Here is a 27,766-nt window from a genome sequence, read left to right on the forward strand (position 1 = left end):
TCTAAAATGTGCAGTTTTATCACACAGCACGATGCCACAGAAGTCGCAAGTTTTGAGGGAGGACTACAGGAATGTCCACCAGAGCTGTCGCCTATGAATTAAATGTTCATTTCTCTACCATAAACCGTATCCAAAGGCATTTCAGAGAATTTGGCAGTACATCCAACCGGCCTCATAACCGCAGACCACGTGTAATGGATTGAGTGGCCCATGGTGGCGGTGGGGTTATGGTATGGGCAGGCGTATGTTATGGACAATGAACCCAGGTGCATTTTATTGATGGCATTTTGAATGCACAGAGATATCGTGACGAGATCCTGAGGCCCATTGTTGTGCCATTCATCCACGACCATTACCTCATGTGGCAGCATGATAATGCACGGCCCCATGTTGCAAGGATCTGTACACAATTCCTGGAAGCTGAAAACATCCCAGTTCTTGCATGGCCAGCATACTGATCGGACATGTCACCCATTGAGCATGTTTGGGATGCTCTGGATCGGCGTATACGACAGCGTGTTCCAGTTCCTGCCAATATCCAGCAACTTTGCACAGCCATTGAAGAGGAGTGGACCAACATTCCACAGGCCACAATCAACAACCTGATCAACTCTATGCGAAGAAGATGTTGCACTGCGTGAGGCCGTCGGGCCAGGATGCTGGGCTGTCTAGTCCCTTCAAGCAGCGTGGCCAACGAGATGGATGCAGCCGCTGGAAGAATCCGCCACCCCTCGCACCCTGGACCGAAGAGGGGAGCGTGTGCGGCTGCCATACTCCACCACTTACCTGGACCCTTCCTTCCTGATTACTACCTGCCCTTCACATACCCCGCAGCACGACAAGGACACCTGATTCCCTTTGGACACTTTTATTCCCTCTTTTTTCTGTTAATAAAAGCCTCTCCGAGGCCTGACGCCACACCCACTGTGTCTGTCGTTTGCTCCACCATCCCCCCACTATATATGTATATATATATATATATAGAAAGGTCATAAAATATGTTTTTGATTTAAAAAATACAATAAAATAAAAAATATATATGTATTTCTGAAACTATACTGTGACTGAGGTAAATTAACTATGGTTTTATTGTAGTAAAAGTGTAGTAACCATGTTTTTTGGTGTATTGATTACAATTGTATAACCATAGTTATAAATACCATGGTTAAACTATGGTAAGTGTAGCAAAACCATGGTAAATTTGTGGTTACCATGGTTTAACTAAAGTAACCATGTTTTATTTGTGGTAAAACCTTGGTTCATTTTCGTAAGGGTTGGGGCAATATTGTCACCATAAAATGGCAAAATATGTTTTGAGCAACATTTAAGCAATTCAAAATTACTACTTCAGTGTCTTAGACCTTTATTGAACCTTCAATACACTTCAATTCATTTCTCTCAATAAGGGTGATTACGAACATATTCCATAATGTACTTGAGACCAAGCCAGGTCTCCTCTGCAGTTGGGATGATCTGGTTGGCAGGCAGCAGGAAACCATAGAAGCCGGTATCTCGTAACTCAAAAGCAAAGGAATATTTGATGCCAATATCGTAGGTCCAATCGATGCTTCCACCACTTGCTTGGTCTGAAATATAACAAGCCAATATTCACAATCAGAAAACATTCAGAAGCCATATCTAGGTACTCAAACAGAGTATGCAGTTTACTTACAGATAATCTTGCATATGCTTCCGACTTGGTATCTGGTGTTATAGAGGGAAGTGAGTTCTTTGATCGCAGCTGTGCCAACAGAATGCTGCAATAAATGAAAACAACAATACAAAATATTAACAAGGAAATTGAAAAAATAAAGAAAGAAAAAAAAATACACCTGAAAATGTGATTATATAAGAAAAACCAGAGTATAATTTTTTTTAATGGATATATATGAATTGACTTACGAGCTCAGACATGTCAGGAATGTCTGTGCATGTGTAACCATAGGGATACATTAAGAGTTGGGAGTAAGAGTGGACGGATATGAAAGATTTGAAATTGCCATGGCCCATGATGAGGTCCACAACATTTTTCACTTCGACCTCAGAGTGGGCATAGGGCCCATGGTAGGAGTCGGAACAGGGGTCCTTGCTGGCTCCAGGACCTGGGAGAACATGTCAATAGTTATATGGGGAAAAAATTGTGCAACAAGAGAGAACAATTATATCTACATACCACCAAAACCAGCATCCCAATTCCTGTTGGGATCAACACCACGGCAGGAGGAGCCAGACTTCACTGAACGAGTTTTACGCCACATACGGTTCTGAATGTAGAGGCACAAATGTCATTAGTAATGTTTCTAAACAAGTCATATTCAATTCAATTCAAAGTTGTTACATAGAATGTATTAAACTCCTCAAAGCTATACTGAAAGATAATAGCTCATCAGATTTTACAATGAGTACAGAACATTTGATGCAGATTTGCTTCATGTTTTTGACCACTGAATTACGTTATTTTTGTAACAATAATTCTATAATTATTGTGTGAAAGGTCATAGAAATTTGCATGTAAAGAAACCAGAATTTGGTTTATTTTTTGATACCAACCTACTTTTTACTAAAGTACTTTAATCCTTATAAATAAATATTCATTTATTTATATTAAAATATTATGTGTTAAATTAAATTTAAGCTGAAATCAACTAAAATATGTGACCCTGGACCACAAAACCAGTCTTAAGTGTAAATTTTTAGAGTGCAAAAAAATCCAAATAAGAAATTGTCCAAATGAATCCTTAAAGGGATAGTTCACCCAAAAATCAAAATTATGTCATTAATGACTCACCCTCATGTCGTTCCAAACCCGTGAGACCTCCGTTCATCTTCGGAACACAGTATAAGATATTTTAGATTTAGTCCGAGAGCTTTCTGTCCCTCCATTGAGAATGTATGTACGGTATACTGTCCACGTCCAGAAAGGTAATAAAAACATCTTCAAAGTAGTCCATGTGACATCAGAGGGTCCATTAGAATTTTTTTGAAGCATCGGAAAATACATTTTGGTCCAAAAATATCAAAAACTACGACTTTATTCAGCATTGACCTCTCTCCCGGGTCTGTTGTGAGCGCGTTCACAACACTGCAGTTTAGTGATATCCGGTTCGCGAACGAATCACTCGATGTAACCGGATCTTCCTTGAACCAGTTCACCAAATCGAACTGAATCGTTTGAAACGGTTCGCGTCAACAATAAGCATTAATCCACAAATGACTTAAGCTGTTAACTTTTTTAACATGGCTGACACTCCCTCTGAGTTCAAATAAACCAATATCCCGGAGTAATTCATTTACTCAAAACAGTACACTGACTGAACTGCTGACCGAGCCAGATAACGAACGAAACATTGACTCGTTCTCGAGTCAAGAACCGGTTGCATCGGTTTTTCGGATCACCGGTAGTGATGGGAAGTTCTGTTCTTCTCCGCGAACTGCTTTCTTTCGGACAGTTTGATTCAATAAACCGGTTGCCGAAAACTGTTCACCAGTTCTTTTGCGCTCGACGTAATGACTTCATTGGCGATGATTGCCCTTAATTCAAGCCTTCGGTTTACCCCCGCTCATAACATTAGCACAGAATCAGTTCAGAATCAATCACCAAAAGAACAAGTTCGGTTCAGATTGCGCTGTGTGTCGTCAGTCTGAATCAGTTTCATATCATCTGAATCTCGCATTTCAGTTTCATCAGCTCCTCAGTTCTCGAACCGGACGCGTCCGACAGAAACGGTGCTTGACTCGAGAACGAGTCAATGTTTCGTTCGTTATCTGACTCGGTTCAGTCAGTGTACTTTTTTAGTTGATTTACTCCGGGATATTGGTTTATTTGAACTCAGAGGGATTGTCAGCCATGTTAAAAAAGTTAACAGCTTAAGTCATTTGTGGATTAATGCTTATTGTTGACGCGAACCGTTTCAAACGATTCAGTTCGATTTGGTGAACTGGTTTAAAGAAGATCCGGTTACATCGAGTGATTCGTTCACTAACCGGATATCACTAAACTGCAGTGTTGTGAACGCGCTCATAACAGACCCGGGAGAGAAGTCAATGCTGAATAAAGTCGTAGTTTTTGATATTTTTGGACCAAAATGTATTTTCGATGCTTAAAAAAATTCTAACGGACCCTCTGATGTCACATGGACTACTTTGAAGATGTTTTTATTACCTTTCTGGACGTGGACAGTATACCGTACATACATTCTCAATGGAGGGACAGAAAGCTCTCGGACTAAATCTAAAATATCTTATACTGTGTTCCGAAGATGAACGGAGGTCTCACGGGTTTGGAACGACATGAGGGTGAGTCATTAATGACATAATTTTGATTTTTGGGTGAACTATCCCTTTAACAATGCATATTACTAATCAAAAATTACGTTTTGAGATATTTATGGTAGGAAATTTACAAAATATCTTCATGGAACATGATCTTTACTTAATATCCTAATGATTTTTGGCATAAAAGCAAAACTTGATAATTTTGACCCATACGATGTTTTTTGGCTTTTGCTAAAAATATAGTACCGCAGTCACTTAAGACTGGTTTTGTGGTCCAGGGTCACATATATAAATAAAATATATATAAACATATTAGAAATTAAGCAAATTTAAAAATAATATTGCCCTGGCAACTAACTGAAATAAAATTATTAAAAGTACTAACCGAAAACAATTAAAAAATATAAATAAATTGGAAATAAAAATAAAATAAAACTACATAGTAATATTTATTAAAAAATAAAAGTAATAAAATCACAAATGCACATAAGAAAATTATTAAAAATTAAAATTAAAATGAAAACTGAATAATCTAAAAATAAAAGCCAATTCAAAATCTTAATAATGATAATAGTATGTAAATAATACTAAAATAGCACTGCAAGGGGGTCACTCTTATCAAAAAGAAAAAAAAAAAAACTCAAGACTGCTCAACCTCAGACTCCACAAAATTGTTGACCATTTTGAGAGCTCTGAGTATTTTTTATTGGCTAGTATTTTGATACTTTATTGAGAGTCTAGGGCTGTCACAAAGACAGGTGTGAGTACTCAGAATTCTGGACATTTTTTTAGTGCTCTCAGTGCTAATCCCAAAAAATAAATAAAAAACACCTTCACCAAGTTGACTTACATTTGTGTGAGTGAAAACATATCCATCAGGGTTTGTCACAATCATCAAATAAATATCCATTTGACCCAGGAGAGAGGTCACGGAGGGATCAACACCATAGTTTGAAGCAATCTAAAGCAAAAAAGATTGTGATTATTTCACAAATGTATTTTTTTTTTGTTTCGTAGACATTTTTCGTTCATCTTACCTTGTTGGCGATCCACACAGCAGAAGCCTGAGTAACCCACTCCCTGGAGTGGATTCCAGCATCAACCCAGATCGCTGGTCGATTCACACCACCCGTGCTGAACTGGAATCAGTGCAAATAGATTAAAAATAGACCTGTGTTCACAGTCATATAATCTGTACCGTATCAGACTTTACCTTCAGGGCATACATGGGACGGTTCTCATAAGAGTTGCCGATGTGCACTTTAGTGATCAGGTTAGGGTGACTTGCAACAAGCGTGTCCATAAAACTGTAAATCTGAAGTTAATAAAATATTCAGACGAAAAACATATCATCATTCCTACATCACGCACATGGTTTTCTAGTCCACATACTTACAGTCTCCAGGTCATGATAAGCAGCAAAGTTGAAGCTCTTGGTGCTGCGTTCCATCTTTGCATTACTAACCATCTCTGATTTCTCCCTGTCCAAAAGTTCCTGAGACACAGAAAAATCTTGTATGTTAAAGTTTTATTTGCTTTAAATGTTCTGTATGGGGTGGGGGGAGCATAAAAGCCCCTTCACACCAAGAATGATAACTATAACAATAACTATATTGGTGCAGACACCGATGTACAATGTTCCATTTATTATAAGTGGGCACTGCAGTTTTGTTGGCTGTCACTTTAAACGCTCGAGCTCTTTAAAGTCAAGTGGATTCACTGTGAAAGTGATTAGAATGATATCGTTCCCTCAGTGCCATTTTCGTTATAGTTGTGGTATGGAATTTTGGTATGGAACGATTTTTAAAAAGTTATCAATATTGATGTGAACGGTGATAACAGCTTATATTCTGGGACAAAATGAAATTTCTAAACATCTTTACCACGTAATTTCTAGTGATATCAATTTGATTGGTACATTCTGCACAGGCCTTACTCATGTTTTCGATCTGTATTTTACAAACCTGCACATTGTTGATCATGACGTTGAAAGGGACGTTGTTTTTCTTGAGGAAGTCTTTGACAGCAGACAGACTGGAGTGAGGCACACGGATGTCAATAGGCCGTTCAGTTGAGAAGCCATGAGTCCAGAAATCCAGCTACAGGACCGCATATATATGCAATTAAAATTTTAGGTATTCAAGTGAAAACTGAAATACGTCAGCAGATATAAAACTGTCATACCCCAGAATCCACATCTTCTTCCAGCTCCTTCAAAGCTTGAATGTGGTCTTCAGATTCTACATGGATTCTGAGAACTTGGTCTCTATCCAAAGAAAAAAAATATATATATATATTGAACATGAAACAAGACATTTTTGAACAAGAAACAAGGCTGGTATGGAAATAAGTCATAAAAGAAGGTAAATATCTGAACTTACCCATTAAAGAGCTCCTCGCAGTGAACTGCAGCCAGGAGCGCAAAGACTGCTAGATAGACTCTCATGTTCTCCTGTTCTGGGAATGATCTCTACTGTATGTCTCTTTCATGGAAAGCCGCTCTTATACAATCAGAGACATATGTTGAGTTCTCAGCAATATCAGTGCTGATGCAGTGCTGACTATTAAGCAACAAGTGTGTATCTTTTCCAGGTGAACATTGCTAAAAAATTCTCAGGGCTTCTAAAATTAGGTTTAAAGAAATTGTTCACCCAAAAATGAAAAAAAAGCCATCATTTACTTACCCTCAAGTTGTTCCAAACCTGTATGAGTTTGACTTCCATAGTATGAAAACAATTACAATGTCTGCCAGCAACTGTTTGGTTACTAACATTTTTCAGAATATCTTCTTTCGTGTTCAACAGAAGTAAGAAATTCATACAGGTTTGGAACAACTTGAGGGTGAGTTAAAAGGGTGAGTATGTTATTTGTTTGTTTTAATTGTGAATTTTGGTTTTTTTTTTGGTTTTAATTCTGTTTCTTGAGTGGTTTTTTGGAAACAAAATAGTTGCTGGATTTGCAAAAATGCTTTTGTGTCTTAAAGTATTGCGAGAACCACAAATGCTCAGGCTTTGACCTTGCACTTTGTTGCAGAATAAAGTACAGTATGTATTATGGGAGGTACTGACATTTGAACCCCCTTAAAGAAAGTCAGGACAAAATGCTTGGGTCTTAAAAGTATGTTATTTTTACTTTGTTTCATTTCATTTTCAAATAATGTTAGCAACAATTCAGTTGCTAATTGCTTTCCAATAAAAGGATAGTTTTCCGAAAATGAACATTTTATAATTTACTCAGCCTCAGGTCGTTCCAAACCTGTATGAATTTTTTACTTCTTTTACATTACAAAACATTATACTGTTTTGTAACAACATGGGTGACAGTATTGTAATTTTGGGTGATTTCCCCCTTTAAGACCAGTATCGGATGGTGCGCCAACCAAACATAACTAGGCCTACTGGTTATATTATTAGTCTATTGTAGATTTAGACATTTTATTGCATATTTAAACTGTGCTCAAAACATCAAGTTTATGGGTAGCTAGTCATTCTAAGAGGCGTCATAAAGATTGTTGAAGTTGCACAAGGTGAAACACAAAAGATTTGACCCCCCCAAAAAAAACACTGCCTTAAAATTATTGTGTAAATCTGAACACTGACCAACCCAAAATGGATCTGAGAAATTCGAAAAAAAGATGTAAAAGTGTGATTTGGGAACTAATAGACCTCTGTCAAAACATATTATTTGGACAACACTGAAGCGTAATATCTGAAATGACACGTTTCATATTCGTATATATCCTCTGGGAACTTTATTGAAGCTTCAGTACATTTCTATCAGTAAGGGTGATCACAAACATATTTCATAATGTATCTGAGAGCAAACCACGTCTCCCTTGCAGTGGAAACGATCTGGTCGGCAGGCAGGAGGAATCCATATCTGCCAGTGTCACGCAACTCAAAAGCAAAGGAATATTTGATGCCACGTAGGTAAGCCCAGTCAACACTTGCACCACTAGCTGGTTCTGAAATGAAATGTGAACAAAACAAGAATGACACACATTTTCTGTGTAGAACAGGCCTTTCAATTCAATCAGTAAATCAAACATTTTGTGATACTATTATTCAAGATATAAAACAATAAACGAAAGCTGGGTTGGCCAAAAGTACATCTGTTGTCATTATCAACATGCTATTTTCCTGTTTAATACTGTCAAGCTGCTTTGACACAATCTGTTCTCTTTGACACAATCTGGCTCTTTATAGTGGAAAAAGATTCTTTAAATTATTAAAATCTTTTTTTTTAAATGGTTATTTTCAGACCAGTTCACTGATTCTCTGGGAAATCTCAAATGGTTCTTCTATGGCATCGAAAAACACAACTTGGTAAGTGGTTAAAATAGAGCCCCTTCCACAATCCACTTACTAATAGTGTGGAAAATGCTTCCAACTTTATAAACAGTGCCATGCCAGGAATTGAGAGCTTTGCTTGCACTTGTGGCCACATCATGCTAGAAAATAACACACAAAAAATATCACTGTGAGATCATAAAACAAACGAGATTCAGAAGACGAGTAGATTTGCTTACCAGTTCAGGCTGGTCAGGAGCATCTGTGCCACTGTAGCCGTAGGGATACATTAAGAGCTGCATGTAAGAGTGGATGGTAATGAAGGATTTGAAGTTGCCGTGGTTCATGATGAAATCCACAATGTTTTTCACTTCAATCTCAGATTGAGCAGATGGACCGCGGTAGTCTTCAGCGCAGGGGTCATCGCTTGCTCCAGGACCTGAAGAAAATGTAGACACGTTTAACAAAGCAAAGTCTTTCGGATCTGTTGCAACAAGGGAAAACGACAATATAAACGTACCACCAAATTCAGCATCCCAGTTTCTGTTTAGGTCAACACCAGGGCATTTGGGGTTAGAGGTCGCAGAACGACTCTTACGCCATAAACGGTAATGTGGCTGAGGTAATGTGAATTAGTAATGTTAATTAACAATACATGCAATCATAAAATGTTTCTAAACATTTATTTGTGCATTACAGAAACCAGTGAATGGCTGCTTACATTGGGAGAGAGGTGAGTGAACACATATCCATCAGGATTGGCAACAATCATCAAGAAAATATCCATGTGACTAAGGATACTGGGCACAGGGGCACGGTTTCCCATAAAGTCTGTGGCAATCTATAGAGTCAAAAACTTCATTTCAGAAGCATAGCTTTATGTTGTGTGAACTTTTATTCTTTCAGATTTGGCTGAATCTGTAATTTTCTTTGGACTATTTTAGCAACTTGTTAGTCTGTACTTGTGTTGTCAGCACATTGGGCCAATGTTCAGACACTATGAATTCTACTATAAACTAGTTTTAGAGTTCATTGCTGCTGCTCTTGGCATAAAATACATGTAAAAAAATAAAAATAATAAAAAAATAAAAAAATGATGAAATCACATAAAGAAAAAATATATAATAAAATAAAAGATTTTGCTAAAAAGATCATTGTTGCTGCTCTCTTTTCAGAAAATTAGAAAAAATGAATAAAAAATCTTTCTACTGCACATACAAGTAAAAAACTACATAAATAAATTAAATCTTGCTAAAAAAAATTCTATAAGCATCTATTTCTAAGCATTTTAAACAGGATTGTTGATTTTTTTTCTTTTTAAATGTAGCTCATGTGCAATGGCAAGTGATCTACAAACACTAAATGTGCTTGCAGATTTCATCTTTCCCATAAGAAAAGAAAAATATAGTCTTACATTCTTTTGTTTACTGCAATAGTTCACACTAGAAAATAGTTCTGATATACTATGACAAACAGACTCAAACAAACACTTATATACCCTGTGTAATTTTTCAACAATCTCACTCACCCTGTCAGCAAGCCACACTGCAGTAGCGTGAGAAATCCACTCCCTCGCATGGATTCCAGTATCAATCCAGATTGCAGGTTTTTTCACTCCACCAGTGCTGAACTGGATGCATTTTAAAAATACAAAAAATCAGATAGTGGTACATAGATATCAGTCTGTAATCTGAGTTTATAATCATATGATCTGTTTACCTTCAAGACATACATGGTACGGTTCTCATAAGTTCTGCCAATATTCACTTTAGAGATCAGGTTAGAGTGACTTGCAACAAGGGTGTCCATAAAACTGTAAATCTGAAAGGAGTAATAAAAAAAACAAACAGATGTTTTGTTAAGGCTATAAGAATGGTTGTGCATGGCATTTTGCAAAAGTCATTACATGTACTTACAGTCTCCAGGTCATGATAAGCAGCAAAATTGAAGCTTTTGGACTTGCGTTCCATTTCTGCATTGTGAACCATTTCTTCTCTCTCTCTGACCAAAAGTTCCTGAGACACAGAAAAAGTGGTGTATTACTTTTTCTTTACTATTGGAATTTATAGGATAATAATCAATGGCTGATCTTCTTCTACAAATTGTGCAAAGGCTAAAAATGTTAATTTGTATATGGATTTTTGTATTTAACTCACCTGCACATTGTTGATCATGACAGTGAAAGGGATGTTGTTTTTCTTGAGAAAAACTTTGACAGCATTCAGACTGGAGTGGGGCACAAGGATATCAACAGGTCGTTCAGTAGAGACGGCATGGGTCCAGAAATCCAGCTATAGAATCACATAATATATACTCTGAGAGATTTCCATGTCATGTTGCACATATGTGATCAAATGAAAGTTAAAGTATGTCAGTAGGGATTTAACAGATACCCCAGAATCCACATCCCTTTCCAACTCCTTCAAAATCTGAATTTGGTCTTCAGATTCTGCATGGATTCTGAGAACAAGGTCTCTACTAAGAAAGAAAAAAGACAGTTGGCACATTTGGTAATAAGTCACAAAAGAGGAAAACGTATCTGAACTTACCCATTAAAGAGCTCCTTGCAGTGAACTGCAGCCAGGAGTGCAAAGACTGCTAGATAGACTCTCATGTTCTCCTGTTCGACTGTACGTCTCTTTCGTGGAGAGCTGCTCTTATGCACTCAAAAACTGTTTAAGTTTTATCCTTTTATGGCTGTCCGATTTCTGTCCTTTTAACCATATGATGATTAACATAGCTAAGTGACACCTTTGAACGTCCTTTAACATATTCTGAGAACTGCACTAGGTTGAGGTCTGAGGTGTAAAGTCAACTGAAAAGTGTGAGACCAAAGTTTTTTCCATTTCAGCTTGCGCTATGGTTGGTCATGAGAAAAGTTGGATCCTGTCCCTATAGGGACGGCTCTTTTAAATCAGGCAACATGGAAAGTGCCAATTCCATGGTAAATGGGGGATGGGGAGACCCATTAAGGGACCACAAAAACATGAAAGAGTCATTTAATAAATGGAAAGATATGAAACGATATTGGGACAAGGGACCAAAAAACCTACATAGAAAAGAAAAACATTTGATTCTCAGCCTCCCACGTACTAACCAGCAACGACTGCCCCAGCCCCTGAATCCCAATATCAACCTTACATTTATCAAGTGCCTAATCTATATTCAGATTTATTAGCACCAAACAGTGTACACTGCTTAGTGACAATGCAGATCAGGGCGTGACAGAATCACCTAAGAATTTTAACCCAACCCGTCCGGTGAAAGCTAATGATAATGAAAGCATGTGCAACAGCTTACCTAAACAGATGCAGGTATATAAATTTGTGCATATACTAAAAAGCCACACCACAACTAACGAGTCCAGATTTTAGGACAATATTCTTGAGAACTTGTTATATCATAGAGGAAATCTTGATTGAAAAAGTCTCCAACTTTGGACCCCACACATGATAAAGTAAAAGAGTGAGGGAACGCTACTGACCCTCATCAAATTAAAAGGGATAAGCCTGAATACAGCTAGAAGAACAAAAACAATGTTAGAAGCCAGATGCAGTGCTAAGTGAGATATATCACATGCCACAAATACACCTAAAGCTTTAGGCACCTGAAGCTTTCGTCATTAGATTCAGAAAAGAATTGGGAGAAGGAGTTCAAATGACCCAAAGATCCTCCTCATTCAGTGTTATTGAACAACATGAATCCAAAACAGGCTCAATTAGTTGGAATCACAACATAAATGATGCATGGGTATGGAATTTTTTTTTTCTGAAACTGATCTGTATCTATATTTGCCATCTGTGCTGATGATATCAGCTGAGCCATAACCACTTCCTGTTGACTTTGATAGCTCAAACTGCTGATGGAAGTATGCCAGAACTCTTGATAGTAAACCCTACTCTATGTGCGGCGTATAGAGATGATGCTCATCAATGCATAGAACAGACCACTCAAATCATTAGGATCGAGTCAGTTAGAAATACCAAGGGTTAACACAAACAAGGGGGGTCCGCTTTCAGCTATTATGCTGCCCACAGTTGGAATCAGCTTCCAGAAGAGATCAGATGTGCTAAAACACATCTCAAAACTCTGTTTAACTGTGCATTTATTGAATGAGCACTGTGCAGTGTCCGAACTGATTGCACTATATTTTATTTATGATAATTTTCTATTCTTAACTGTTTTAAACTCATTTTAAACCTCTTAAATCAATTTTTAAAAAAAATCTCAAAGTTTTTAAATTCCTTGTTTTATTGTTGTGATTATTTATTATTATTATTATTATTATTATTTTCTTTTATGTAAAGGACTTTGGATTACCATTGTGTATGAAATGTGCTATATAAATAAGCTTGTCTTGCCTTGTTCTGGGAATGATCTCTACAGTACATTTCTTTCAAGGAGAGCTGCTCTTACGCACTCACAGACATATGTCGAGTTCTCATTAATATTAGTGCTGATGATGCAGGTTAATATGACTTTTGTCACCTGATGCACCCAACTTCTGTAAGTGTATCCGTACCAGGCGTGCATTGCTCTGTGTTTCTCAGTGACTCCAACAAGGAAAAAGTTTCAGCTCACATAAAATCTACTTCATAGTCTGTATAATGCAAGATATACAGTCTTCAGAGCAGCTCATGTCGAGGCCAGGTCAAAATTAGAAATTATCTTGGTATCATTAAACCTTTGCTCCAACACCAATTCTTAGTAACTAATCTAACTTTAGCATTAGTTGGATTTCAATCAATACTTTAAATGTGCTAACACTTTCAATCAAATGCTACATTTAAGAACTCATACACAAGTATATGTCTATAGAAAAAAAATAGGGTACTATGAGACAGCATGTTGCTCAACAGGATTTCCCATTTCTTAAAAAAATCACCTTTTATCATAATATTTAGTCTTGGACGTTTAATAGGGTTAAATATATTTTCTTACAGTTGTTCACAAAATAACTTCATCAGGAAGTAATGACCCAGTGCACGCAGCAAGTAATTTTAGAATCTGTTTGAAGTCAGTTCAGTTCAAATATGAAAAATGAAAAGTGGGCGGAGCCTTAACTTGGCCGTGACGCGTCAAATCACGTGACACATTCGTCCTTGTCAGCTGACGCTTGGCGGAACTGTAGTTTCGTCCTGCATATTTTAGTAATACAGATAAAGTAGTGAATAGTTTAGTTTAGTAGTTCTAAAGTTAATATTAAATCTTTCCTGTGATAAATCTCTCTTCAGATCGCAGTCAGTGCCTTGAAAACATCAGCCATGGCGCTCAGCGATGCCGCTGTTCAGAAACAGGTAAGAAAACCAGAAGTTCACAAACTAAGTTTATAATTTATTCAATTAACCATTATGTTTCAGATCAGGTAGCCTATTGTTATAAGGCTCATTACACGAAAACAGTGCACTTTTGAAATCCCATGACTTTTATAACGAAACATTACAGGCACAAATCTGATAATTTACATTTAGGATACTAATTTTATACTGTACATTTAAATGTAATTTTATAAACTAATAACTAATAAAAACAACAAAGTGTCATTATTTTGGCATATTCGGAATTGATATTCAGAAGATTTTTTTTAAACATGTGAAAGTAATCGCCTAATTTCTTTTAAATGAAGTTTTAAAAACCAGCTTTAATCGTAGGATTATGTTTTAATAAATCTGAATTGATATTGTTTATTATATTTGTTATGAATTTATATATTGTTTGCAAGGCGTCGTTACGTGTTTTGTAATGCGTATATAAATAAAATGCGTTATTATTTTATTATTATTCATTATCTTCTACTAGTAGCAAGACATCTGTTTATATTCCATTCACTTTGAGGAGTACAAATGCACCTAGACTGTGTATTAATAAATACTCTGTGAGTGTTTAACGCTGTGTATTATGAAGCCAAAAGAGGAAATCTCTTTTCTTTCAGTCGTCCAGCACACATCCATGGACTTTCCCAACAGCACTGATACAATACTTTCAGTCTCATTTCCTCATAATTTTAGTTTATTTTCTTTTTTTTTTTTACTTATTCTATTTTATTTATTTGAGTGGTCTGGATCAAACTCTTTCATTGTAATTTAACCTTATTTTGCTCGTTTATTGACACTGATCTCCTTGCATCTCTCCAGCTCAAACACATGATGGCCTTTATTGAACAGGAAGCCAATGAGAAGGCAGAAGAAATTGATGCAAAGGTAACATATAAATGCAGTGATTAGCATAAGTGCATGGATATGGAATGAAATTGTCTAGAGCATTTTTAGAGCATCATGTGTATTCCGGCTTGCAGGCAGAAGAAGAGTTTAATATTGAAAAGGGACGACTGGTACAGACTCAGAGGTTGAAAATAATGGAGTACTATGAGAAGAAAGAGAAACAGATTGAACAACAGAAGAAAATGTGAGTTGGAATTCTTTAAATGAGTAACCTGTGTCCTTCTTCAGATTATTTAAAAACGTCTCTGTACAAATCCACAGCCAAATGTCGAATTTGATGAACCAGGCCAGACTGAAGGTACTCAAAGCCCGTGATGACATGGTTAAGGTATGTGATTTTTGACATTTCTAGAGTCTATACTTTTGTAGAATTGCAAGAAATCTCACCTTTGTCATCCTCATGTGATTCTTTGCAGGATCTTCTAAATGAAGCACAACAACGGCTGGCCGACATTGCCAAAAACCCAAATGAGTACTCAACACTGCTGGAAGGGTTGGTGCTACAGGTCAGCTGATTTCTATTTTAAATAAATGCTGTTCTTTTGAACTTTTTATTCATCAAATAATCCTGAAAAAATGATCACAAGTCCCAAAAAATATTAAGCAGCACAACTGTTTGCAACATCGATAATAAATCAAGAATTCTAAAGGATCATGTGACACTGAAGACTGGAGTAATAACTGATGAAAAGTCATCTTTGCATCACAGAAATAAATTCTATTTTAAAGTATATTAAAATAGAAAACCATCATTTTAAATTGTAATAATATTTCACAACATCATTGTTTTTATTGTATTTATTATTTTTTATAATTTCTACATAACTACTTTATTACTGTTCCTTTCCACCTCTGCAGGGATTTTATCAGCTGCTGGAGCGCAAGGTTATAATTCGGTGCAGGAAGGAAGATGTAGCGATGGTGCAGGTGAGCTCATCAACGTACGTATGAACTATACAAACCCTTTACATTTTTAAAGAGGTTGATATACCTGTTCATTTTAGGCTGCTGTTAAGAAAAACATCCCTATCTACAAAGAGACAGTAAAGCAGAATATTGAAGTGCGCGTTGACGAGAACAGCTTCCTGTCCCCTAATATGTAAGATCATTTATACACTCAGTTTTGTTAGAAAAGGCACATTTATACATTATTAGATATGTTAATTTTTCATGCTCGGCATCCTCAGCTCAGGAGGTGTTGAAGTCTATAACGCTGATGGCAAAATCAAAGTGTCCAACACACTGGAGAGCAGACTGGACCTTCTATCGCAACAGGTAGAGAATCCAATCACATTGTAGAACAGGAAGAAACAGGATTGGGGGTATTTGTTGTATTCAGGTCCTCATATTCTTTGCCCCTTTTTGCTTTCACAGATGATGCCTGAGATCAGAGTGCAGCTGTTTGGTGCTAATCCAAACCGCAAGTTTATGGACTAATGGTCCATTACTAAATATGCTTTAGTGGTAGTTGGAAGAACGGTGAAATTCAAAAGCCTTGATAAAGTGATGACGAGGTTTGATGGGAAGTTCTTTTTTTAAAGGTCACTTTTTGGATTTTCTGAAGTTTCTGTTGCAATTCATTTGATCATGTTTCAGCAATGAATTGCACTCTTGTGGGTTTTTTCTGGTTCTCTTAAAAAAACATGCCAAAGAAAGTAGTTGAAATGAAAGGCTTATCATGTGTGCTTATGTTAACTTATACCTCTCCTTTGAGTGTTTTAGTGCTTTCTGTTTGAAAATGTCATCTGTAGGGAAAGTGGACACCTGAAATCTCATCTCAGCCTGTCTGAACAAAGAGCTTTAAGCACTCGGGAATTTACATTGTTATTTCCTTGAATGCTGTTAGCTAAGCTAGAAGTCTAACCTTCAGTTGATGTCAAAAAAAAAAAAAATGGATGCCTTATACTTATACTGCATTATACTACAGTGAAATAAATATATTTTATTTATATTTTGAAGCATTTCTGTGCTCATTGCAATATAAACAAAACATTGCTTGTTGTGTTGGTTACATCAAGTCAGAAATCTGTCAAGAGGTCTAAAGATGCTACATATACCTTAAACATTAAAAACACGCTGCCCTCTTGTGGAGTTCATATATACGAGATGCAAATTAGCATCAGTTGTGGTCCACAAACAATGTTTTGCATAATCAGATGACTCCAGACCAAGTTTTTTCTAGAAACTTTAAAATACAAATGCTTTTCAGTCAACAAATTTAATAAGCAGAGATCAGTCTTATATCAGAAATCAGTCTTGCATATTTAAATGTACAGATTGCTTGTTGCTTATTACAATTTAGTATAATATATGAATAAGAAGCCTCTGAGATATTATTTCTCAGAAATCAAGTCTTGTCTTCCAGGAATATGCCACTGCATAGTTCGAAAAAAATATCACATTCTTGGTATTACTAAAACTATATTTTAAACAAATATATTTTTATTTTTTTGCATTTTCTTTTTTTTTTTTTTTATAGAAGTACACTCAAAATTAAACTATTCAAGATTTCATTTCTCTATTTTTTACTATACCCTTTTTCTACCTAATGTGAAAAAAAGCAAGAAAATCAATTCTCTACATAAGAATAAACTATATATATATATATATATATATATATATATATATATATATATATATTTATATATATACATATATATGGATAAGGCTTTGTTGCATTTAAATTTATTATGCACTCAACAAAATTTAATTTAAAGAAGCATTAAAAAAAAATATTACGCCAACAAGGAATTTTGTCCCGTAGAGGAACATAAAACAGGAGGACAAGGCATCCGCTGCGAAGTCCAGCAGTCTCTTCACATTTAGAGACTGAGATTTACTGAGAGACCAGAATTTAAGCAGCAGCCAGATGAGGTCAGCAGGCACTAAACCCAGTTTGTGCTTACTTTTTGCTGTTTAAATGGGTGGTAATCAGCAGTAGAGAGCCAAAACATAAATTTAGAAGATACAGATCCATCTCAACTTTGATTCAAGTCTGCTTTCTATGGAAGCCTGTTTCTGCCACAGCATAAAAAAATTTTTTTTTTAAAGGTAACTGCAACTTTTTATCTCACATTTCAGACCTTTTTTTTCTTGCAATTCTAAGATATAAAATCAGAATTTTGAGATAAAGAAGCCTTTTTTATTTTTTCATTTGGTGGTGGAAAAACAAAATGTGAAATTTAAATGTAGAATTCAAAGAAAAAAAATGTAAAATCAGAATTCGAGGAAAAAAGTCAGAATTGTGAGATATAAACTGTGAAATGTACACTCAGAAATGCGGGATGTAACCATTCAGTTGTGAGATAAACAGTCACTATTACCTTTTTTTTATTTTTCCATTTGGGGGCAGACACAAAAAAAAATGATTGTGAGATGTAAACTCAGAATTCAGAGAAAAAAGTCAGAATTGCGAGATGTTACCTCTCAGAATTGTGAGAAACACACAATTACACATTTTATTTTTTCCATTTGGTGGCAGGAAGTAAATAAAAGTTAATTGTGCGATGTAAACTCAGAATTACGAGCACAATTCAGATTTTATTTCTTTCTTCGAATTGCGAGGAAAAAAGTCTGAATTGTACGATAAAAACTCACAATTATCATTATTTCCCTTCCATACCTTTCTGCAATTTAAATACACACCAACCCTGTTCACAACTATTATCACGAATCATGTTGGTTTAAAACTGATTGTAACTATGGGCTTTAAAGACATAAAAACAATATTAATTGGACGAAAAACCCTGCCAGATTAGTCAGAACAGGACCCTGTCTTACCTAAAGAACCCTGTTTGTAGTTTTTAGGTACTTAAAGTTATTGTGCAATATAGGCTTTTATATTAGTGTTACACAAACCTCCTCTATTTTCCCAAAGTGTCTGAACCTCTTTTGGTTGGGTATGTGAATTTCTCTCAGTATTTACCTCATCGCAAATAAAGTCTGGGACCTTCTTTTTTTCATCACGAACATCTTCCTTCATCACTCATCTTTATGCCTCGGCCCACGTAGAAACAGTACTGTGTGTATGATGACTGAGGTAACGTCACCTGCTGCTATCCCAGCAGCCCCAGCATGTGCTCGCCGATGCCCAGGAAATACACACCCTGAGCTATGCCGAAGAGTGGAGCGATGACTAAAGCTCGACACGTTGCTCCTTTAAGAAACGCAGCTGGTCCTTCTCGTTTTAAAATGCGTCTGTGGATAAAAAAAAAGGAGTGACTGCCATATAAACACTATGATACATGAATATGGTCATTTTTATATTATCATACACCATTAAAAGCAATACATGCAAATATAAAGCTTACTGTGCGCAGTCAATAATGCCTTTATAGGAATCCTCTCCTTCCCCTTTCTGCAAGGTCTGTAGCCGAGTCTTTATAACTGAAAAGGACAAATATTAATAGATACAATAAATTATACTTTTTTTAGCATAAGGTTTCAGTCTCATCACAGCAGGATTCTACCACAGCACATGGGCTTCACTAATTAATCATTCAGAAACAAAAGACTCATTCTGTGCCTTTATGAAATGCTGTGAGTGAACTGATGGGGAACATTTTGGTAATTTTTTCTGCAATCTGTCATTGCAAATATATTGACTAATATAGCATTCCCTTAAATTATATTAAATTTATCACATCTATTAAATGTAGCAGTGTTATTGTTCACTAAAAAATAAATAAATAAAACTAATAAGAATGGTTGTTGTTCATAGAAATAAAGCTGAAATGAAAAATATTTATATATTAAAATAAAATTTTATATATTATATATATATATATATATATATATATATATATATATATATATATATATATATATATATATATATATATATATATATTAGGTAAGGAAATTTACACAAAAATTGTTTTGACAAAAATATGAAATGTTGTCTTGGCAACTAACTGAAATAAAAAAAATTAAGCTAAATAGAAATATAAAATAAATAATAAAAGCACATAACAAATTACTTTCACTTAAACTAAAATTGACATAAAAACTAAAAAAAATATAAAAAATCTAATCAAATTCAAAATATTCACAACTAGAATATTATATAAAATACATAACAAATATAATAGTACTGCATATAAATAATATTAATATAGCAGATTAAATGCAATAGTCACTTGTTTTTCTGATATTACTAGCTACTAATGAGACCTATTTAAAATCAATAAATATATATGCAGCAAGCAAGTTTGGAAATAAAATATTAAAACGTATTATATAGTTATATATATTCAATATATTAAAACATAAGTGACACAACACAACACATTCAAATGTAAATAAATAAATATTTAGCATCTGTTAGCCATACAGTTAGCCTATAACTGACTATCAACACCTATGCACAGTTTCTCAGCAGTGCAGCAGTAGTGTTGAAACAGGATTAGCACTGATTTTTACAGGCTTGGGTGACTCTGACTAACTGAATGGGACTTTTATCTGCATACAATACTAAAGGAGAGAGAGCAAACTGTGTTCCTCTACTCCTCTCTTGCCTGCATCTCACCGTCCAGGGGAGTGACAGCTACTGCCGCCACTGAGCCGGCTGTGCAGCCAGCCACGAAAGACTGCAGGAAGGGGGCCCGCTCCTGGGGGTTGCTATGGCGCTCCTCGGTGCGGCCCACGGCGTTGAGGTTGGCGAACAGCGGGAAGTAGATCATGGAAAACGGGACATCCCTGAACAAAGAACAGACATAGAGCCATAGAATGCAGACATAGCTGCAGGATGCTATTGATGAATCGTGATTGATCGCTGTGTCTGATTAGTTTTAGTCTGTAAATGCAAAACGTGAAAGTGTGATTGTAGAAATATGATTTAGGTTGTGTAAGCCGCAGATGAGAGACAAACAGAGTGAGATAGATTGAGTTCTCATTAGAATTCCATTAAGAAGAGAATTCCGCCAACTGTTAATTAGAAGCTATGAATAACAGATCAGAACCGACAGCTCGCAGGTTACACCAGTTCAGCTGGGATTACATCACAGTCTGCAGGGAGCCTGCGGGGGAGGGGCTGTTCCGATAGGTGAGTGGGTTTATTTGTGTGGGAGGTATTAAAGGTGAAAGGTCACCGTGATGTATATCTATCCTTTAGTAACAAAACAGTGCATGTTTGCTGAGAGAGCAATCACTCAAGTTAGTTAAGACAGCACGCCACTGAAGGTTTGCTAAAGATCTGGATGTTGATTGGCTAACATAGCTTAGTTATTTGACTTAAAGGGAGAGTTCACAAATCTATTCAAATTCTGATATTATTTATAAGGGTGGCATGACTTTCTTTCTTCTACCAGAACATAAAAGGTGCATTTTTAAAGAATCTCTTGGCTTCTTTTAGAATATAATGACAGTGAATGATGATTGGGCTCTCAAAAGACTCTAAAGAATTTCATAACAAATGTCCATATGGCGCATGCACTATATTTTAAGTCGGACAATAGTTTGATGAACAAACCAAAATTTAAGTTGTTTTTCTATTAAAATCTTCAGGATGTCAAGTTCCACATCACAACTATGATAATGACACAGAGGAACAATATAATTGGAATTACTTTGAGAGCTATTTTTTCCATTACAGCGTTTTTTTCCAGTTGTTGACTGATAAAACCACCTACTGTATATCGGAGTAGAAACTAATATAGTTATCTTTATAGTGATTATTCTTTTTATTTTTTTTATTTTTTTTATGGAATATTGCTGTTTATAATAAATAATTTATCCATGCACAACATTATTTTTTAAAATTCAATCAAATCAATTCCTTATGAACAAATCAAGTCCTGCAATAAATTTTTTCTCGTTCAAGGAGGCATTATAATTTGAATAATTCTGATTTGAATAATTTATGCACATTCTCTTTAATTGTTGAATTATGTTTTGTTTAATTCTGATTTGATTTATTTATTAACAAATTAGTTTGTTGTCTATTATTCACTAAATTATGACTTATATTGCTTCAGAAGAAGCATGTGAGTCCTGTGAACTACGTTTAAAGTGCTTTTGGTTTCTTTTTTGACCTTGAAAGCTCCAATTCAATGTATGTTTAAAATTTACGTTTAAAGTGCTTTTGGTTTCTTTTTTGGGGGAGTTAAATGATGACAGGATTTTCATTTGTAAGTGAATTTTCCTTGACAACATCAAAAATATTCCTTATAGCCCATATTCTTATAGGTCAAATAGGTGATTGTTTCTTACCTCATCAGTGTAGCACCAGCACCTTTATAAAGACCCCTGAGGCCTCGAGTCTTAAGAAGCTCCAGGGTGATACGGGTCGCTGATGATCGAGGAGGGGCATTGGTGCCCGGCTGTGCTGCCGGAGAGGCAACCAGTGAAGGGGTCGGACCAGCGGCAGAGGCAGAGGCAGAGGCAGCGACAGTCCGCTGAGCAGCTGTTAAGACAAAAGTGGAGAGGTGACAACTCATATCTTCAATTTCATCTTTATTTTTATTTTTTTATCTTGTAGTGTAATAAAACTGGAACTGCTGTTCGGTGGACACCATTCTACTCAAACATCTTATTTCTGGCTAACCTTTGTACTTAGTAAGGCATCCTAAGATAGAGTCATACAGACCTTGGATGACACTCATGGGAGCATTATAAAGACATTTACCCAACCTGCCAGCATCCTGGAGTTGTATTTTTAACATTTCCATGGGGGTGGTGACTACCACCTGACAGGTTCCGGCTCCACAGCCCGCGAGGATTTCCCCCCACAGAGGTAATTTTCTGAGGGTGACAGATACAACGACAGATGGGGCAGATTAGAAATGATTATTATTGCATTTATGAAAGAAATAATTGGTTGCATTAGTCAGTTGGGGACCTAAATTCCTCTGTGGAATAGCTTACAGATAATGTTTCCTAAGGTCTTTGTTAAGAACCACAATAAAACTCTGACAGAGTCGCCTACAGTGTTTTCTCAACACTGCTACTGAATCCACAGACTCTACCGAACCATTTCTTTCCAGCTAATGTGAAACATTCAGCACAACCAGCACGGTCCATCTCTTGAACAAATTACTCTAATTAGCCGATTCTTTTTAGTGAATCGGAAACATACAATGGAACTAGTGCAGTTAAATTCCTGAACATATAACTCTTATGAGTCAATGAAATTTAGTGAATTAGAAACATACAACACAACCAGAGTGGTCCGATTCCTGAACATATGAATCTAATGACCTGACTCTTTTTAGTAAGAAGTCAATGAAATTTAGTGAATTAGAAACATACAACACAACCAGAGTGGTCCGATTCCTGAACATATGACTCTAATGAGTCAATTCTTTTTAGTGAATCAGAAAGTTCAAAATATATCCTTTTGTGTTCTACAGTAAAATTAAAGTCATAAAGGGTTAAGAACAACATGAAAGTAAGTAAATGATGACAGAATGTTCAGTTATATGTGTTTTATTCCTTTGATTCTAATGTGCCCGTTCTTTTCAGTGAATCAGAAACATACAGTGCAACAATGTGCCCCGATTCACAAATGAATCAATACTTTTAGTAAATCAAACACATGCTTTCAACTTATTGTGAGATTTAAATCAGTATAGCTTTTTAAGACAAATATATGATGTGGGAGAGTTGCGGAAAAATGCTCGCTTTTAGAAATGGTTAAAAAGTGGAGGTTACCCATCTTTGGAGAGCTTCTGTCTGAAGACATCATTGGCAGCCAGTTTGATGGCTTTCTCTGGTGTGACCAGTGTAAGATTCACAGCTGCACCTGAGAGAAACACAGTGAAGTGAAATTCTCAGAATATAAACAAAAGCTACATATACCAGAACCTGTCGACGATTAAAACTATTAATACTTGAAATAACACTGTCCTCACCAGGAATGTGCAATAAGGTGGGAAATTAAATTTTGACTTAAAACCCAAGTTGGCACTGTAAACAAAAAAAGAAACTTCATACCTCGATACATGCCAAAGTAGCCCTCCATTTTGATCGTCTTTGTCAAACAGTCCAACTTCATAACAAGACAGAAGTGTTCTGTGTGATTAATTAAATAGGTCTACTCCAATCTGGTTATGAAAAATGCTAACTGAAATGTAATGATTCATTCATTCAAATGCATTGTAAAATCTAGATAACTAGAATTAAAACAACCAGAATAAACAATGTAAAATCTCTTAAACAACAGACACCAAAAATGCTCTCCATGTTTGTGTATAATGAACAGCCAAATTAGACATTCACAAAAAAATTCTTAGAAGAGTGAGTAATGTGTGGAAGACAGAACTTAAAACATAGCAGCCTGTCTCTTGCCCACAAACCACTTGGGTATTCGCTTGTTACATAAGTGTACTAAGATGAAAAGAGCCCCTTACGAACCATCACTACAAAGAGCACTTCTCTTTATCTCAAAGGTATCACACATGCATAAAGAGCAAGCTACTTCAAAAGTAAAAGAGCAAGCTACTTAAAGAATATTCGGAAGCGTGAACAGATCAAGCATGCAAAAGCATGTGACTCAAGTTGTTTTGCATCATCTGAGTCATTCAGTTAAATTGAGACAAAGTCCTCCGCCCAGAATAAATCACTAAAACATGCTGCCTTCGTGATTCACTTTGAGTGAAACCATAAACAGTTGGTTTTAGATGCAGAAATGTTTGTAAAAATTGTCAAATCAAGTGCACAAAAAACGTACACACAGGACCATTAAAATTAAAGAACTATTTAATAATCTAAATAGTCGCTTTCCACAATAACTTTTTTGTGCAGTGGAAAGTTTCTATGAATGTTAAAGGTTCTTAATGCAACCATAGATGCCAATGAAGAACCTATATTTTTAAAATGCACCTGCAAAACAAGAGACCCCAAAACAAAGTGGGGGACATGCAATGCAACATAGTTATGGGACCTCATAAAGATGTTGAACTCACATTCCACTATAAACACGAGCACCCTGCTGATTTTGGAGGCGGGTCTTGGCGAGATCAATGGGAAACACGCAGGTCACTCCCACCAGTCCAGCCACGCCCCCATTAATCAGCTTAGCAGGGAGGCTGTGAACACCAGGAAACAAACACGCACATGCACAACAAAAACCACACACAAAAACATGTCAATAAAACAGCTTAGATGGATCTCAGATGATATATACGACATCAGTGGAAAATTTACCTCACTTTCTTCTCGGCCATTTTGGCCACACTTTAATTGATTTCCTCCAATTCTCCTCTCTCTGCCGCAAAAGTTTCAGGATAAACCGTCCACGGCGTGCCGACCTTCACACCCTTCCCTTTAGGGAGAACAGCCACTCTTTGGTAAATATAAATCACCTTGAAACTTGCTAAGACACAGTTGAAATACAATTCAGGACATCTGTGATGACTTTTTAGTATAACATGCAATATATCTAAAAGCTCTCACTTAATTCATCGTGATCTCACAAAGTTACGTTATAGCTATTCGATGAAATTGACAACACCGGAACAAATACAGTCACTGTGATTTTGCCAAGTAAGACATGTTCCTGGATCAACATCTTTTGTTGATCCAGGATCAACATTACTTTCTAAAAATATAGACCTAACCCAATCCCTACCTCTAAACCCAACCCTACCCATAATTTATTCCTAAAATCAGAGGGAAATGATAGGTGAATAAGAAAGGTGTAGAAGCACCTAACCCTGACTGTAAACCTAAAACTGACATTTCTTGAAAATGTATCCCTCAATTCTGATTGGTTGATTGGAATGTTGTTCCAGGATCAACAAGGATGTTGATCCAGGAACATGTTGTTCTTGGTGAAATCACACTCACCAAAAAAATACTGCTGTGGTAATTTAAGCGGTGAGTGGATTCTAACTTAAACGCCTCTGATTGGCTGTTGGGTGCAAGAAATATGTTCAACAGATATGTCTGTGAAATGCCATTATTACAGCATTAACTGAGGATGCTATTGATTTCGTTTGAGGGTGCTTCACACCGTAGAACCTGGCCTGGCTTTTCTACAGTGCACACACAGAGAACATCCTCCCTCCTAAAGACTCTCTAATCTTGCTGCTAATGAGGTTGTGACCTCTTGAATTAATCTAGAGAAGGTGAGGGGCTTATTAACATGACTTCCTGTTCTCCAACACAGTATCAACAACATCATTTGTAAAAAGATGCAAATATAGATGTCTACAGTAGATTTTGCTCTCTTAGTTTTTATTGACTACATATAATACTAAAGTCTTATACATTAAACTTTTATATTAGTATATCAGTGTTTTTAGTTTTCTAGAGTAGAATGATGTAGTGTGGACCTTATTTGAGTAGTTGACACAATGTCTCTGTCTTTTATTCTAGATATACCTGTGAAAATGTATATAAGTATAAGGGAATGTCTATATCTTCCTGAATTTTTGTTTTACCACTTTATTTATTTTGCTCGCTGAAGCCAGTTGAAATTTTGCCAACTACTCATTACTGCAGGAAAAATTGCAGGATTTCTTTACACTTTTTCATTGTTAATCTTTTTCTTGCTTTCTCTTTTCCCTAAAGTCCCCCTTTTATAACCTTTCTCTTTCCTCATTTATGTTTCCATTAACTCTCTCTTCATTTGGGGTACCATTCTTAATTTCACCCCTCTATCATTTTTCCTCCTGCATACTGACATTCTCCCTTTTCTCCGTCCCTCTCTCTTCCTCTCGCTCTGGCTTTTCTGGAGCCCAGTGGCATTCTGAGCATGCCTTTCTATTCAGCACTGCTTTCTTTCAACCCTGCTCTATTCATACCACTCCACTGCCAAAACATAGACAAGTGAGATCTGGCCCCCCTTCACAATCCTTAACCGCTCCCTCACAAGTCTTTCCACAACTACCCCAAACAGATCCCCCTCACGCAAGCCTGCATATTTGACCAATTCACAAGTTAGGAACTCTGTTTGAGAGGATGATTATCATGTTCTTACCTTTGTCAGTGCATTGACCGGGCAGATCAATCCGTCCACTTCCCCCCTCTGCACGCTGACAATGTGTGCAGCAGCCGTAGTCAGGCACAAGAGATCCGACAGAGCCAGCTGCCTCTCAGGGGCCGTTGCACAAACACAAGCATTGTCCCTCCTTGTTTAAGTCCCTCCCCTCTTGTGGCAACTCCCAGTGACATAGACAGGGAATGAACAGCTTTCCACTAATGAAACTTGACACACATTCACACATATATACTCAAACACAAGCATGTACCTTGCATTACACACGTCATCACAAATTACAAAAAAAGATAAAAAATAAATAAATAATAATAATTATATTAACACGATCATTGCATCCATTATCTGCTACATCCATTGGACAGTTTTGGCTACCAAATGATTATTGATTATCATAATGAAACAAATACATATTGATGATCAATTGTGTTGCTGTAAAAAACAAAAATGCCATAATTCACATAAAATTTTATACTGTGTAAATTTAGTTTTTATAATTTTTTTTATTTAATGAATGAATGAAGAATCATATTAATTCACCAAAACAAATACTAATCTGTACATATGTTACTCTTTGGGAACAATTTTTTTCAATTATTCATAGTAGGTTCTTGTAAATAGAAAAATAAAAAGTATCTGATGCTGGAACAAACAATTTAATAAAAAAGATAAACGATGGGCTATTTAGACCTTTAAGACAGAATGAAAATGCCAGCCAGATAGATAGATAGATAGATAAAAGAAAGAAATACAGACAGACAGATAGAGGCCTAATGGTTAGAGAGTCGGACTTGTAACCCAAAGGTCGCAGGTTTGAGCCAATTCTCTGTTTCACTCTCAATACCACAACTGAGGTGAGACCCTTGAGCAAGGCACTGAACCCCCAACTGCTCCCTGAGTTGGGTGCCATAGCAAAAATGGCTGCCCACTGCTCCAGGTGTGTTCTTTGTGTGTGTGTCCACTACTCACTGCTGTGTGTGTGCAGAGCTCAAATTCCGAGTATGGAACCAATTTGTGGGGAAGTCATGGCGTAATGGTTAGAG

At 36.3% G+C, this 27,766-nt stretch overlaps 4 protein-coding genes across 5 annotated transcripts; 1 reads left to right on the forward strand and 3 right to left on the reverse strand.

Moving 5' to 3' along the window:
• Nucleotides 1–1,346: 1,346 nt before the first annotated feature.
• Nucleotides 1,347–6,816, reverse strand: LOC109064543 (carboxypeptidase A2-like). The gene is made up of 11 exons (XM_019081586.2): nucleotides 6,657–6,816; nucleotides 6,460–6,541; nucleotides 6,240–6,374; nucleotides 5,672–5,770; nucleotides 5,489–5,590; nucleotides 5,313–5,414; nucleotides 5,126–5,236; nucleotides 2,174–2,264; nucleotides 1,903–2,102; nucleotides 1,673–1,757; nucleotides 1,347–1,586 (listed from the first exon to the last, which is right to left on the reverse strand). The coding sequence occupies exons 1-11, from the start codon at nucleotides 6,719–6,721 to the stop codon at nucleotides 1,399–1,401; spliced, it is 1,260 nt and encodes a 419-aa protein (XP_018937131.1). The 5' UTR covers nucleotides 6,722–6,816; the 3' UTR covers nucleotides 1,347–1,398.
• Nucleotides 6,817–8,011: 1,195 nt separating this feature from the next.
• On the reverse strand, nucleotides 8,012–11,403 carry LOC109064544 (carboxypeptidase A1-like). Its single transcript, XM_042715324.1, has 11 exons — nucleotides 11,114–11,403; nucleotides 10,958–11,042; nucleotides 10,721–10,855; nucleotides 10,481–10,579; nucleotides 10,284–10,385; nucleotides 10,093–10,194; nucleotides 9,286–9,405; nucleotides 9,085–9,181; nucleotides 8,804–9,003; nucleotides 8,641–8,725; nucleotides 8,012–8,239 (listed from the first exon to the last, which is right to left on the reverse strand). The coding sequence occupies exons 1-11, from the start codon at nucleotides 11,176–11,178 to the stop codon at nucleotides 8,052–8,054; spliced, it is 1,278 nt and encodes a 425-aa protein (XP_042571258.1). The 5' UTR covers nucleotides 11,179–11,403; the 3' UTR covers nucleotides 8,012–8,051.
• A 2,246-nt stretch (nucleotides 11,404–13,649) lies between these two features.
• On the forward strand, nucleotides 13,650–16,736 carry LOC109064546 (V-type proton ATPase subunit E 1-like). Its single transcript, XM_019081588.2, has 9 exons — nucleotides 13,650–13,861; nucleotides 14,699–14,764; nucleotides 14,860–14,969; nucleotides 15,047–15,113; nucleotides 15,202–15,291; nucleotides 15,644–15,712; nucleotides 15,790–15,884; nucleotides 15,973–16,060; nucleotides 16,160–16,736. Exons 1-9 carry the CDS (start codon nucleotides 13,829–13,831, stop codon nucleotides 16,220–16,222), a joined length of 681 nt encoding a protein of 226 aa, XP_018937133.1. The 5' UTR covers nucleotides 13,650–13,828; the 3' UTR covers nucleotides 16,223–16,736.
• Nucleotides 16,737–18,241: 1,505 nt separating this feature from the next.
• Nucleotides 18,242–27,542, reverse strand: LOC109064545 (mitochondrial glutamate carrier 1-like). 2 transcript variants are annotated; one of them, XM_042715325.1, is made up of 10 exons: nucleotides 26,706–27,540; nucleotides 24,929–25,046; nucleotides 24,688–24,810; nucleotides 23,717–23,772; nucleotides 23,435–23,525; nucleotides 22,410–22,525; nucleotides 21,995–22,187; nucleotides 20,313–20,482; nucleotides 19,096–19,171; nucleotides 18,243–18,982 (listed from the first exon to the last, which is right to left on the reverse strand). In XM_042715325.1, the coding sequence occupies exons 2-10, from the start codon at nucleotides 24,946–24,948 to the stop codon at nucleotides 18,841–18,843; spliced, it is 987 nt and encodes a 328-aa protein (XP_042571259.1). In that variant the 5' UTR covers nucleotides 24,949–25,046; nucleotides 26,706–27,540; the 3' UTR covers nucleotides 18,243–18,840. The 2 variants fall into 2 exon arrangements, with proteins under 2 accessions (XP_042571260.1, XP_042571259.1); XM_042715326.1 differs by lacking the exon at nucleotides 24,688–24,810 and having other exon boundaries at nucleotides 18,242–18,982; nucleotides 26,706–27,542.
• Nucleotides 27,543–27,766: the final 224 nt, after the last annotated feature.

This window comes from Cyprinus carpio, chromosome A25 (genome assembly GCF_018340385.1).
Source record: "Cyprinus carpio isolate SPL01 chromosome A25, ASM1834038v1, whole genome shotgun sequence".
Lineage (NCBI taxonomy): Eukaryota > Metazoa > Chordata > Actinopteri > Cypriniformes > Cyprinidae > Cyprinus > Cyprinus carpio.